Below are 13,082 nucleotides of genomic sequence, written 5' to 3'. Positions count from 1 at the left end.
CCAGAAACTGAGGCTACACCTCCTTCACTAGGACTAAAAAAAAAAACCGAGGCCCTACCACCTTCTTCACAATGACTAACAGAAGCTGAGGCCACGCCTTCTTCACTAGGACTAACAAAAACTGAGGCCACATCACCTTCTTCACTATGACTAACAGAAACAGAGGCCACACCTCCTTCTTCACTATGACTAACAGAAACTGAGGCCACACCACCTTCACTGGGACTGAAGGGCACAAAGGCTACATCATTGTCAGTGAACCTGACAGGCACAGAGACCATGCCTCCTTCACTGGGACTGACAGGCACATTAGTGAGAACATTTCTCGAAATAATAAACAGTAGTGATAAAAAAAAGTTAGGCACATGGTATTGAAATGTTTTGAATCAGTGTAACTGTGTTGTAAATATTGAGCCTGGTGCGTTGATTTGAACCAGTGAATCTTTAAAGCTCTTCCTACACATCCCTGTGCCTGCCAGTGTTTGCTGATGAAAACTTTAGCCCATGACATGCTGCCTACAGCCTTTCCACCACATCGGCACGGACAGACGTGTGTGCTGAAGTTTCACACTCATTAAAGCTCGCACCACTAAACAAGCGCTGCGTGTTGACACGGCGAGAGCCGGCATTCACCCTGGTACTGGAACAGAATTCAAATCAGATATAATTAGGGGCCGATTTTTAGGGAATCGCTGTCTTCTGTACTGAGAAGTCAGAAGGCCAGTTGCTGATTTGTTAACAAGCTCTTGTGGCTGTTCTGCTGGATCACAGTTCAGTTGGTTGTTCTGTCGAATCGATATGGCTCTCATTAATGAGGCAAGACGTAGTGGCCCACTGGATATGTCCTATAATGGCCACTCTTGTTCCACTTCACTGTAAGGGACTCAAAGTATACTTAGTACCTGTTTCTAAGACACAAGCTTCTGGATTTTTGTTTTACTGTTCTATATCGAATAATATTCTGTAGTCACAAACATAAGCTATATTTGTAATTGATTTATTATAAAAAGCCTCATGGCTCCAGGTTCGATCCTGAGCTCGTGTAACTAAAGTGTATTCCCGCATAACGCCATGTGTTCCCGCGGCCCTTACTAAAGATCAATGAATGAATGAATGAATACCTGAATATAATAGAAGAAATGACTATAGTTTGGTCAAATGTTTTTCTCAAAGAAGACAAAAACATACTTGACTACAGTAAGTTTCTTCTTATTGAGCGAAAGTGAAACACCGTTTACTGTGGAACAGTTTATATTAAAATTCCCTTAACTAACATTATTTACCGCATGAGTAAATATTAAAAAAAAACCATAAACTTCATCATTACTACACCGTAAGTAATGCTAACTAAATAGCTAAGTCAGTTAACACATAAATTAATTGTTTGCTTAAAACTTAATGAAACCCATCTGCATTGACTGATTATTCAATCCAGGACTAAAAATAAATGCACATAAATTAGCAAGACAATAAAATCTATTATGATGAAATGTTTTTTTTCATTAATCCTACAGTTCCGTATGATTTCTCTGTCTGTTTGGTGTAGGCAGGTACTAGAAGCGGCTAGAAGGGCGAACCTGACGGGCCACTTTAAGTTTGTGGGTTCAGACAGCTGGGGAGCAAAGAGCGCCCCCATCCTGGACAATGAGGAAGTGGCAGAGGGTGCCGTCACCATCCTGCCCAAAAGAGCCTCTGTGGAAGGTAAAGACACCTCAAAATTTGTCGAACGACTGCAGGCTGACATTACAATAACAATTTAAACAAACAATATAACAATTACACCATGATAGCTTGGCTAATGTTTGATTCCATGACCAGTTATGCTAATTTCCTACGTGTACTCTAGTTAGCACATGTTTTATGATAGATGGTTCATTTCCTACTTTATGGAAACTATCAGAAAACCTAAATTTACTGTCTTGACACTGACATTACAAAGCACTGACACTGGAGACTCCTTCCATAATGTTAAAGAAACATCTCCTCACAACATGTGGCATGCAAGTCCTCAAATAAGTTGTTACTATAGAAATGATAAAATACTAGAATGAGACAAGTGCCCGAGCTGTTGTTGTAGAAAATGAATCAACACCTTCTGACCATTCAGAATATAGAGTTCAATAGTGCAGTGCTGTAATAGAATGTAATACTGATTTCATAAAGTGTTATTACAGTTCTCATTAAGGATGGGTGTTAACATCTATCATGACAAATGTGCTAACTAGAGTACACTTATCTTCTGATATCGTGACAATTACCAGTAATGTGTTCATGCTATACTGCTGTACAACTGGACAACTATAATGACAACTCATGATAATGTATCTTCCATGACATGTTCATGAGGACATAGCATGACGAAGTATGAACGCCCGTGATTTATTTAGACTGATCATATTTTAGAGTTGTTGTTGTTGTTGTTTTAACACAATTATCAGACTTGAACCTTTTTACATTGACATTTATAAACAATACAGCATGTTGTTATTTTCTTACCCTTTAAGTCGCTTGATTTCAATCTGGGTTTGAGGCAGTGGTGACTCTCTACGTCTTTTGTTCAGGGTTTGATCAGTACTTCACATCCCGCTCTCTGGAGAACAACCGAAGAAATATCTGGTTCGCTGAGTTCTGGGAGGATGACTTTAGGTGCAAGTTGACACGGCCAGGCATCAAGCTCGACCCGGAAAAGAAGAAATGTACAGGTGAAACCAATTGTTCCCTTTTTTTTCTTTTTTTAAAGCAAATCTGTGCACTGGGCAGCGGTAGCTCAGTGGTGAAAGTGTTAATCTACTGCTTAGAAAGGTGTGAGTTCAAACCCCAGCACTGCCAAGCTGCCACTGTTGGGCCCTTGAGCAGGGCCCTTAACCCTCAACTGCTCAGATGTATGAATGAAATAAATGTAAGTTGCTCTGGATAATGGCATCTGCCAAATACCATAAATGTAATCTCTATTTGTTTAGCCTGGAATAAAGCTACAGGAATGAAACAATGTTTTTAACTTAAAGTTCCTTCAGAAATACTGTACAGTATACTGTATGTACATTGATATTAGAGTCGAATTCAAAATTAAACAGTTTCAAATTCTCCCACTTTAATGTGATTTAGTAGAAGATGCTTCATTAAAATGGGGCTCAAAATGGCAGCCGAATTACATAAGTCCCGCCCATCCATTAAAAAGAGCGAACCACCTTATTGGTTCAGACATTACCAGAAACAACACTGACTTATGATTCTTATGCTGAGTCATGTGCCGATATAGGGTACTTGGCCCCGTGTGTAACAAAGAAAGTAGCCGAAACAACTTTAAGAAATATGTTTTATTTGCGTGTGATTTGAGCGAAACACCGCAAATGCCATGTATGCTTGAAAGGTTTAAGGTTCTGGGTTTCTGACCTGAAGGTTGAGGGTTCAAGCCAGCCTCTGGGTTTTGATTGGAAGGTTGGGGGTTCAAGCCCCAGCACTGCAAACTTGCTATTAGTGGGCCCTTGAGCCCATAGTTCTGACCCCAACTTCCTAACATGTTGGGGTATGTGAAGAAAAGAATTTCGCTGTAATGTATATGTGATAAATAAAGACTTGTTATCATTATACCAATTGTAATGGCTTCCACTACAAATACCATTACAAACCATCAGATAACCATTAAAACCATTACCATTATTGGTCTTTAATGATATCCACTAGACATAACATTCCACCAATAGAAGGCAACGAACTACCAGTCGAGACCCACAGGGACCATTATAGTTTCCATTAAAACCAAATTCTGTGAGGATTTCTATTGTTTTTTTCAGCAGGGATGTCTTTTTGTTGATCCATTTCTGGTTCATGGCTCTCTCAAAAGAGTGTGGCCTTGTATGACTGGAAATAACTACCCAGGAACGTCATCAGTATGTAGACAAACTTGACTAGAAGCACTTTGCATTAAGTCACTGGTTTTGGTTTGGTCCTCTTCTAACTCTCTTTTGGAAATGTTTGTGTTCAGTTGTGCGTGTCACATATTCGCAAGATTTTTCCATCGTGATCATAAAGCACCACTGTGGCTGCAGGATTTCATTCCGACAGCGCAGGAGCTACACCTGATTCCGCCTGTTTAATCAGTTGGACTCGGCTGTCAGATGAACGAGTTGCGTTGTATCATGTTTACCTCCTGTCACACTTCGTGGATAAGATCGGACAGTGTTTATCTCAGTTTACATGGCAGAATTCGAGGGAGGTTTTTTTCAGGTACTCCTTTTTTGATGGATTTTTTTTAAACTAGATGAATAGATTTCTTTGTAAATCGTTCGCTGGTGCATGTGGTATTCAATAAAATCCTGTTAATTGGGGAAAACTGTTGTATTCCTACAAGAGCTCCTGAGTTTGTATAAATCTCACTCAGGTGTGAGTGTATTCAAACGAATCACATTAAAGAGGGAAGTATTATTATTATTATTATTTTTTTTACGAAAAGCGTTCATTTAGGTTTAAAGGTTATACGTAGAACCTTAAAAACAGAGGTTTTTAGAGAACCACATTAGAGCGCTAGAGCCATTAGCCATCTGAAGAACCCTTAACGAACCTCAGTCATTTTCTTCTCTGCAGAATTTGTTTTGTTTGGATGGATTTTTTTTTTTTTAAACTGGTAAAAGACAGAGAATCTTCAAACATTCATCAGACTGGAAAACAACTACTTTTATGTTTTTTTTCTTTTTTGTCAAGCTTTATCTTTGATACGTTGCCTTTCTTCTTAATCATGCATCATAAAAACATTTTGTTGACATCTTTGGATAAATGTGTCATTTTTTGTTGCCATTTTGGGAGTGATTTATATTTAATTATCCAAAGAAAACCCCCCAAAAAAACGAAAAAAACAACAACTGCACCGGTGAGGCTGCGTGATAATTCAGTGTAAGTGACAGGAAGGAAGAAATAGTTTTCTCTCCGAGTGCAGGCTATGACAGCGTGACAGTGATGGGTGACTTTGATCGCCTTTCATTCTCTCTTTGTCTTACTCTGCTGATGCGTATTCATTTATGTCTCACCTTTTTGGCTGTCGCTCGAAATTGATATCTCTATCCCTTGTTTCGCTCTCTCGGTTTCCCTCAGGTAAAGAGCGGATCGGCCGTGACTCACCGTACGAGCAGGAGGGGAAGGTGCAGTTTGTGATTGACGCTGTTTACGCCATGGCACACGCTTTACACAACATGCACCAGGACCTGTGCCCGGGGGCGATGGGACTCTGTGCTAAGATGGACCCCGTAGAGGGACGTTTACTGCTCAGTTACATCCGCGCTGTCAACTTTAATGGTGAGTCGAGATAAGGATTCCAGACCAAAGCACACACATACACATCTTTACTTAGATTACCTGAATTGCTAGTAAGGCAGAATCACATCTTTTAGATTCAGTTCAATGAAATTTGATTTGTATAGCGCTTTTAACGACGGACATTGTCTCAAAGCAGCTTTACAGAAATATATAAACACAGGATAGAGATTTTAAGTGTGTGAGTTTATCCCTATTGAGCGACGGTGACGGTGGCGAGGAAAAACTCCCTAAGATGATATGAGGAAGAAACCTTGAGAGGAACCAGACTCAGAAGGGAACCCGTCCTCATCTGGGTAACGACGGATAGTGTGAGAGTAAAAGAAAGGTCATTATGGTCTTAACATGAAGTCTGTTTGCTGAACTAGTCCACTGTTCACTAAAGGAGACCTGAGTGCATGTGGAAATCGCAGTCCCAAGGCCATCGCTGCAACCGTAGTCTCAGCAACCACAGCGAGAACGTCCATGTGGAATTGAGGTCCAAAACCATTTCCATGGTACTTCAAGCGGTACCATCCTCAGCGATCTCCAGGCTGTAGCCTCCAGTTGACGAGAGCTCCATCCAGAGATAGTGCATCAGGATGAATCAGGCAGGTCCGGAGAGCAGAAAGGGTCAGGATCACTGGCATCTTCATAATATCATGTGGCTCGATAGCAGATAAAAGTACTTATTTTTTTGTAATAGATTTTTAGGGTAATAATTCATTCGAATATTTGTAGGGTTTTGGTTTTTTTTTTTTCTTTTCACTGACAAGCTTTTTTTCAGTTCCTTTTTTTTTCCGAAACCCTTCACGCAGTTAGTTAGGATAATGAACTGTGAAACTGTACTGAACTCTCATTATTTTAAAATGTTTTGACACAAAATGCAGTCACTGAAAACAAGGTTTTTAAAATTTCTGCGTTCATTTTGCATTCACACGCGACAATCAGCAGAACTGTGCATTTCCTGAGCCTAATTTAGCACCCATTCTCATAAAAAAAAAAAAACGAAAAACAAAAAAACAAAAAAACCATCGATCAAATCAGCAGGACAAGAGACATTTTGAAATGGAAGTTGTTGTTTTTTTTTTTTAGCAAAAAGTGCAGTTCCATCCACACTATGCTCTACAAACCATCTATCGGCCAATCAGCTGATTCTCAACAACATATCCAATGACATTGATCTATCTTTCAACATCATGCCATTAAACTGTGATGAGCTGTTAGTCTATAAATGGCTGGAAAGTGAATTATCTAAATAAAGTTAAAGAAAAAATGGGCATGTTGTTGTTGTATTTCACTGATTCTGGGACGCATAACCGGGGGTCTGGTTATGGGATGGGGGGGTTATAATATGAATTATTCAGTTCTTATCAGCTGATTTGACTGGACAGGAAAATTGAATGGATTTTAAACAAGCAGAGCTCTAAATAATGTCAACTTCAGTGAATAGCCAGAATGTTATAGCACACAATTCACAAATAAATATGTCCTAAGGTGGTCTGTAGAAGCAGTCTTTGTTTGTAAGAATTCTGAGCTCCCCCTATCTATAGAGGACTGGCTTCGGTTGTGTCACGAGTAGCTCCAGAGTCACTGGTTCAATCCTGAGCTTGGTTTACGGTCCTGGGATAGATCCACCGTGATCCTGAGCAGGATATAGATAACTGAATTACTGAAGGTAAATGAATGAATGGTCTATTGCGATGATCACCAGCCCTGCTCCTGGAGATCTACCGTCCTGAAGACTTTAGCTTCCAATCATAATCGTGCCCACCTGACCATCCACTCATTGCCTTCATCGTTGTTAGATTTCGGTTGAAGATCTCAAGGAAGAGGGTTGGTGACCACTAGTCTATAGACTATGTATAGATTTCTGCTAAACCTCAGAAAAAAGAAAAAGAATTTAAAAAACTGTAATTTTCTCCCCTAATTTGGTCTTTTGCAAAATTCTCAACAACTAGCGAGCTCTAGCAAGTGCTAGCTTGCTTCGTTTTGCTCATGCTGCTTCACAGAGCAGTGTAACACACTCAGACGAACCCGCGTACTGCCCTCTTCCACATACATGTCTGCTTAGTGATTGACAGCGGAGAAGGTTACACGTCATCCCTCCCGCCAAGCCAGTTTTGCTCTCTTGGACTCTGGGCCATGGGCGTCCGTGGCATCGTCAGGATTTGATCTCACAAGCTGATGATTAGTTGATAGTAGGTTGATGACAGTCATAGGTATTGATGACTTTATGTCTGTAGAGTTTCTACAGTGGGCAATCCGTATACAGTGATCTTAACAAGTTCACGTGAATGCAAGTCATTAAAAGTGCTGGATTCAACCGTATATACATCACGACATTCTCAGAAGACATTCAGTAATGAATTCCGGTGTTTGCTGTAGGTCAGCGAGGTTGTATTGTGTATAGTGAGGACTTTCATAACCACCACTCTGCCCTGCAGTACAACTTCATCTGAGTGAGTTCTGTAGCACTGCTGTATCGAGGCTAACTCTGCACTCCATTACCAGAGCGTCTCTCTTTCTTTCGCTCTTTCCTTCTGTTCTTTTCCCTTCTCTAATTCTGTCCGGCCCATCTCTGCCCCCGGGAGCGTTTATAAAATGTTATTTCTCCAGCCACACTTGGCCCTGGATTTCTAAAGGGCTTGTCCATTAAAGTTTTTTTTTTTTTCCCCTTGGAAAAAGGAAACTCAGTCTTTTGTAAAAAGACTGAAAACTTGGAACATCCAAACAAGGAACATGCATTATTTCAGAAGAAGAAGAAGAAAAAACCCCCATAAGGAGTCCCTATTTTTATCCTAAGACTTCAAATGAGGCATAAAGAAACCTGCTGTTCCTTCAACAGTGACTGAAGCTGCTTAGCAAGATGATTAGGAACTACAAATCTTGTCAAATTATCACATAATAATTGATGTGACCGAGTCGATCGTCCGTTTGGGATCGACGTAGTGAAAGGGGGACAAATCGCAAACCTTCACATCGCCGCTGTGTTCCTTCCCTTCTTAGTTTCTTGCATAGTGTTTTTTTTTTTCTTTTCTTTTTAATGTAATCAGGCCCAGAATAGACCGTGTATGCAACATTTATCATGTTAAAGTATGCATGAATGGATCCTCCATATCCAGCAGCTGGTGTGCGAGGAAGAAGTGAGAGAACACGAAAAGCTCAGTTGGATTGGAGAGAAAGCAAAGCGAGGGGACTCCCTCACACATACCGCCCCTTTATGCTACTGTGATGGATGAGTGTGAGCTTGTGGTTTTGGGGGAATCGTGTGTGCAGCTAAGTTAATTATGTGGTTCTAGACATCTATTTTAAAGGTCAAGTAAAAAGAAAGTAATGTTTGTGTTATTTTTTAAAAAAAAGTGCAGCACCCAAAGGGAGGGACTTAAGAATTAAAACCTGAATTAGATTAAAAAGAAAAAAAATCTCCAGGTGCTGATTCATTTCTGACACAAGACGGAGGGGTTTGTGATGTCACAGTAACATGACGAGCTGCGATTTTTTTTGTCGTGATAACTTTGTGAGAGAACGAATGTACTTTACAGCTACTATAGCATAAGTGATAACAGGAACTAACTTGTTTAGAAAACGTTCCAGAACATAAAATGTAACTATAAAAGGATAACGAAAGTATGAAGCGTTGTTGATTAATACATAAAAATGGTACTTGTTTGTAAATTGCGGAACTCGGAACAAGAATAAAACACTTCAGACTGTGTTGTTATTGGAAACGTCAAAACACGGTAGGAGCAACTCTGCTTTGTGTTGCACTACGTGACACCATCCTGTCGGTGATTAGTTTCCTATGACGGGCGGCTGTGGATCAGGTGGTAGAGCGGGTTGTCCACTAATCGTAGGGTTGGCGGCTCGATTACCGGCTCACATGACTCCACATGCCGAAGTGTCCTTGGGCAAGACACTGAACCCCAAGTTGCTCCCGATGGCAAGCTAGCGCCTTACATGGCAGCTGTGCTACCATTGGTGTGTGTAGATGGGTGAATGAGACACATGTAAAGCACTTTGTAGAACCGCTAAGGTTAAAAAAGCTATATATGTATAGATACCATCTATAATGGATCTAACTTATTTGCAGCACCCTCTATAGCAACATATCAAATTTTTGTGTGTGAGACTGGGTTGCTTTCCTTCCTTTTATATTCCAATGTACTCGGTTTTACAGTCAAATCATTACCGATAATCATCCTTCTGTGGCTGAGACTTTATTAACCGAAGAGCGTGAAAATGCCCACTTCACTCTGTTAGATTTGTCTGTTTTGCTTTCATATTTTATAATCTGCTTCCTTTTAAAAGAAAACGTTCACTTGATAAACACGAGTTATTTGCTGATTACTATGAAAATGTCAAACAACAGAGTGAAAATAAAATGACTTTATAAACACGAGCTGATTATTGGGAAATGTCAAACTATAAAGTGAAACACATGCACGTTATTAGATAACCTAATGCCACGCAGGATATTTTGCTATTTTCATATTCCTGTTTTTATCTAGAATTGCATTTTTTTGTTGTTGTTGTCGCTGTTGTTGATTAACAAGCCAATGTTTTTTTTTTTTTCCCCGGGAACGGTCATTTCTAACTAAATGACACTTAATTGTGTATCTGTGTAAAGCGCATTAAATGGTAAAATGGTAAATGGCGCATTTATATAGCGCTTTTATCCAAAGCACTTTAGACTGGTTGTCATTCACCCATTCACACACAAACTCACACACCAATGGTAGCAGAGCTAACATGCAAGGCGCTAACTTGCCATCGGGAGCAACTTGGGGTTCAGTGTCTTGCCCAAGGACACTTCGGCATGTGGAGTCACGTGGGCCGGGAATCGAATCGCCAACCCTAGGATTAGTGGACAACCCGCTCAACCACCTGAGCCTCCACCCACGTGGAGCCTGAAGTCTATCCCAGGGGACTCGAGGCACCTGAACTGGATACCAACCCATCGCAGGGCACAATCAGACACACATTCACACACCCATTCGCAAACTATGGATAATTTAGAAATGCCAATCAGCCTACAACGCATGTCTTTGGACAGAGGAAGGAAACCAAAGTACCTGGAGGAAACCCCTGAAGCACGGGGAGAACATGCGAACTCTACACACAATCTGAATGATATATTTTCTTTGTGTTATTTGCAGGCAGTGCTGGCACCGGTGTCCTTTTCAATGAGAACGGCGACGCTCCGGGTCGCTACGACATCTTTCAGTATCAGTTCAGCAACACAAGCAGCCCAGGATACAAAGTCATCGGCCAGTGGACGAACCACCTCCGAATCAACGTGGGTCCACTTCCCATTTTATAATATATAAAAAAAATAAACTTATTCTGCATCAACTTCAAAAACATAACTCAGCAATCCTGTATAAACTAGAGCTGATAATCTTATGCATCCTATTTCTGTGTTTCTATGTATGCTGGTCTGATCAGGAGGTCAGTACATTGCAGTGCATGGCATGACACATACACACTGTGTGAGGCAGCACAGCATGCTTTAAAAATGAATAAAAACCCTCGGCTGGACCGATAATTAACAAGCCACACGCAGTAGTGAGAGGGGAAAATGTCGAGAGGAGTCTTGAAAAAGAACTACGTAATGAATTTTACTTTATACATGAACAGTATTCAAAGGTGGGATTGAACCATACATGATTACCAATAATTACAATATAATTAGAGGAGTCCAGTACGTACCAAGTGACCCGGTTTCAATGAACTAATACAATACGTCACACTCTTAAGTAAGGAATGATACACTTGTTGTTGTGCTGTTTTAGGAAAATAATCAAGGATGGGATGGTGTGATGCGGCCCACCACGAAGTTACCACCCGGAGGTTTTATGAATATTTAGAAGTTTTATTCCTCACAGCGATTTAGTAAAGAGAAAGGTCAGAGGTCAAGCCGTCCTTTTACGTTTTCCAACATGAGAACGTCTTCAGGACAGAGATTTCTGTTTTTTTTTTGTCTTTTCAACTTTAAGAGAGACGAAAAAGACGATTCAGTTCTCAATTCAAACACTTTATTTGTCCCCAAGGGGCAATTTACGATGTCACGTAGAGTAACACGAACAATGTATATAAGAAGCAGCGTACATTAAATAAATAACACCGTGTGCACCATGTACACATTAAATCTAATCTGCTACAGGCAGATATCTAAAATTTAAAAAAATAAATCCAAACCATGTATAAGAATGAATAAATAATAGACATTACAGCACAGTGAAATTCTTCTTCTTCACATACACCAGCATGTTAAGAAGCTGGGGTCAGAGCGCAGGGTCAGCCATGATGCAGCGCCCCTGGAGCAGAGGCGGTTAAGGGTCTTGCTTGAGGGCCCAAAGGTGGCAGCTTGGCAGTGCCAGGGCTTGAACCCCTGACCTTCCGATCAGCAACCCGGAGCCTTAACCACTAAGCCACCACTGCCCCCAATGTATATGTATATAACTATGGTAAACAAAGGGGTCAGAGATGGTTGAGAATTTAAAAGCTGCACCACTTTAGGAATAAAGCTTGCCTTCGTCCTTTGTGTCCTACAGCCTGGACAGCGAAGCCGTCGCCCTGAGGGGATCCACTCAAAAACAGAAAACAGGACATGTGAAGGGTCTTGCATTTGCTGTTCACGTATAGTAGAAATAGCCCTAATAGGAAGTCCAATCATTTTTGAACAGACTTTATCTGTGTGCTCGGAAACCATTTCCATTTTGAAGGTTAATAGAATGAAACCAGCAGTCGATAGAGAATGTAATGGCGCTTTCAATATAGGAGTAGTAGAACATAATAAGGATGTTCTGACTAACCCCAAAGGAATTGATCTTCCTTAAACGGTACTGCCGCTGCTGGCATTTCCTGAGTATCTCCACCGTGTTGGAAGTAAATTTCAGCAAATTGTCAAAAATTGTCCCCAGGTACTTGTACTCCTCAACAATCTCTACGGGCTTTCCGTGAATAACAGTAGTGACTGACGTAGCCGTCTGCCTCTGCTTATTAGAAAAGGTTACTACCATTTCTTTCGTCTTGTTCACGTTTAGTTCCAAACAGGAGTTGTCACACCACTCGACAAATTCCTGAAGAGCTGGGCCATGATGCTGTGAAGGGCCTGAAAGCAGAGACAGTAAGACGTTGTCATCAGCAATCTTAATCAGATGACAGTTAGATTGGGTGGACCTGCAATCATCAGCATACAGATGGAAGAGCAGAGGGGAAAGAACACGGCCCTGTGGAGAACCAGTTGAAGTATATAGAAGGTCAGAAAAGATGTTGTTGACCAGCACTCTCTGAGACCTATTGCTCAGACAGTCAATTATCCCAAAAAATCAGATGGTCCTCCAAATGAAAACGACGGATGAGTTACCCAGCAACAACATGTGGCTGTAGGGTATTGAATCCGGGAATAAAATCAGCAAACAAAAACCTGACTGTGGTATTAGAAGACTCACTTATGAACAATGTCTGAGATAAACACCTTTGCATCATCGACCCCTCTGCCTGTGCGATAGGCAAACTCAAGTGGGTCCAACTGTGGGTTAGTTACTTTCGTGATATCATTTTTAATAACCCTCTCCATAGCCTTCATCGCAAGAGAGGTGAGAGCAACGGGCTTCAGATCGTTTAAGGCTTTAATGGAGCTCTTTTTTTTTTGGTATCGGAATAACTGGAATGTTTCCACGGCTGAGCGACTACACCACTATCCGAGGAGCTTTGAAACAGAGTCTGAAACACACCCCATGACTGCTCCGTACAATGTTTTATTTAAGGTTCGGCTACAGATGTTATCC

General features: G+C 40.9%; 1 protein-coding gene across 1 annotated transcript in view; it reads left to right on the top strand.

The window, feature by feature from the left end:
• Positions 1 to 13,082, top strand: part of grm6a (glutamate receptor, metabotropic 6a) — a 76,795-nt gene that overhangs the window by 44,533 nt on the left and 19,180 nt on the right. Inside the window, exons 5-8 of the mRNA XM_047155728.2 lie at positions 1,547 to 1,701; positions 2,562 to 2,702; positions 5,089 to 5,289; positions 10,446 to 10,585. Of these exons, the coding sequence (XP_047011684.1) occupies positions 1,547 to 1,701; positions 2,562 to 2,702; positions 5,089 to 5,289; positions 10,446 to 10,585 (637 nt within the window). The remainder of the gene's footprint in view (positions 1 to 1,546; positions 1,702 to 2,561; positions 2,703 to 5,088; positions 5,290 to 10,445; positions 10,586 to 13,082) is intronic.

Source organism: Ictalurus punctatus, chromosome 5 (genome assembly GCF_001660625.3).
Source record: "Ictalurus punctatus breed USDA103 chromosome 5, Coco_2.0, whole genome shotgun sequence".
NCBI lineage: Eukaryota > Metazoa > Chordata > Actinopteri > Siluriformes > Ictaluridae > Ictalurus > Ictalurus punctatus.
Note: the sequence above shows the minus strand (reverse complement) of the source record. Positions and strands in the feature narration are given on the sequence as shown.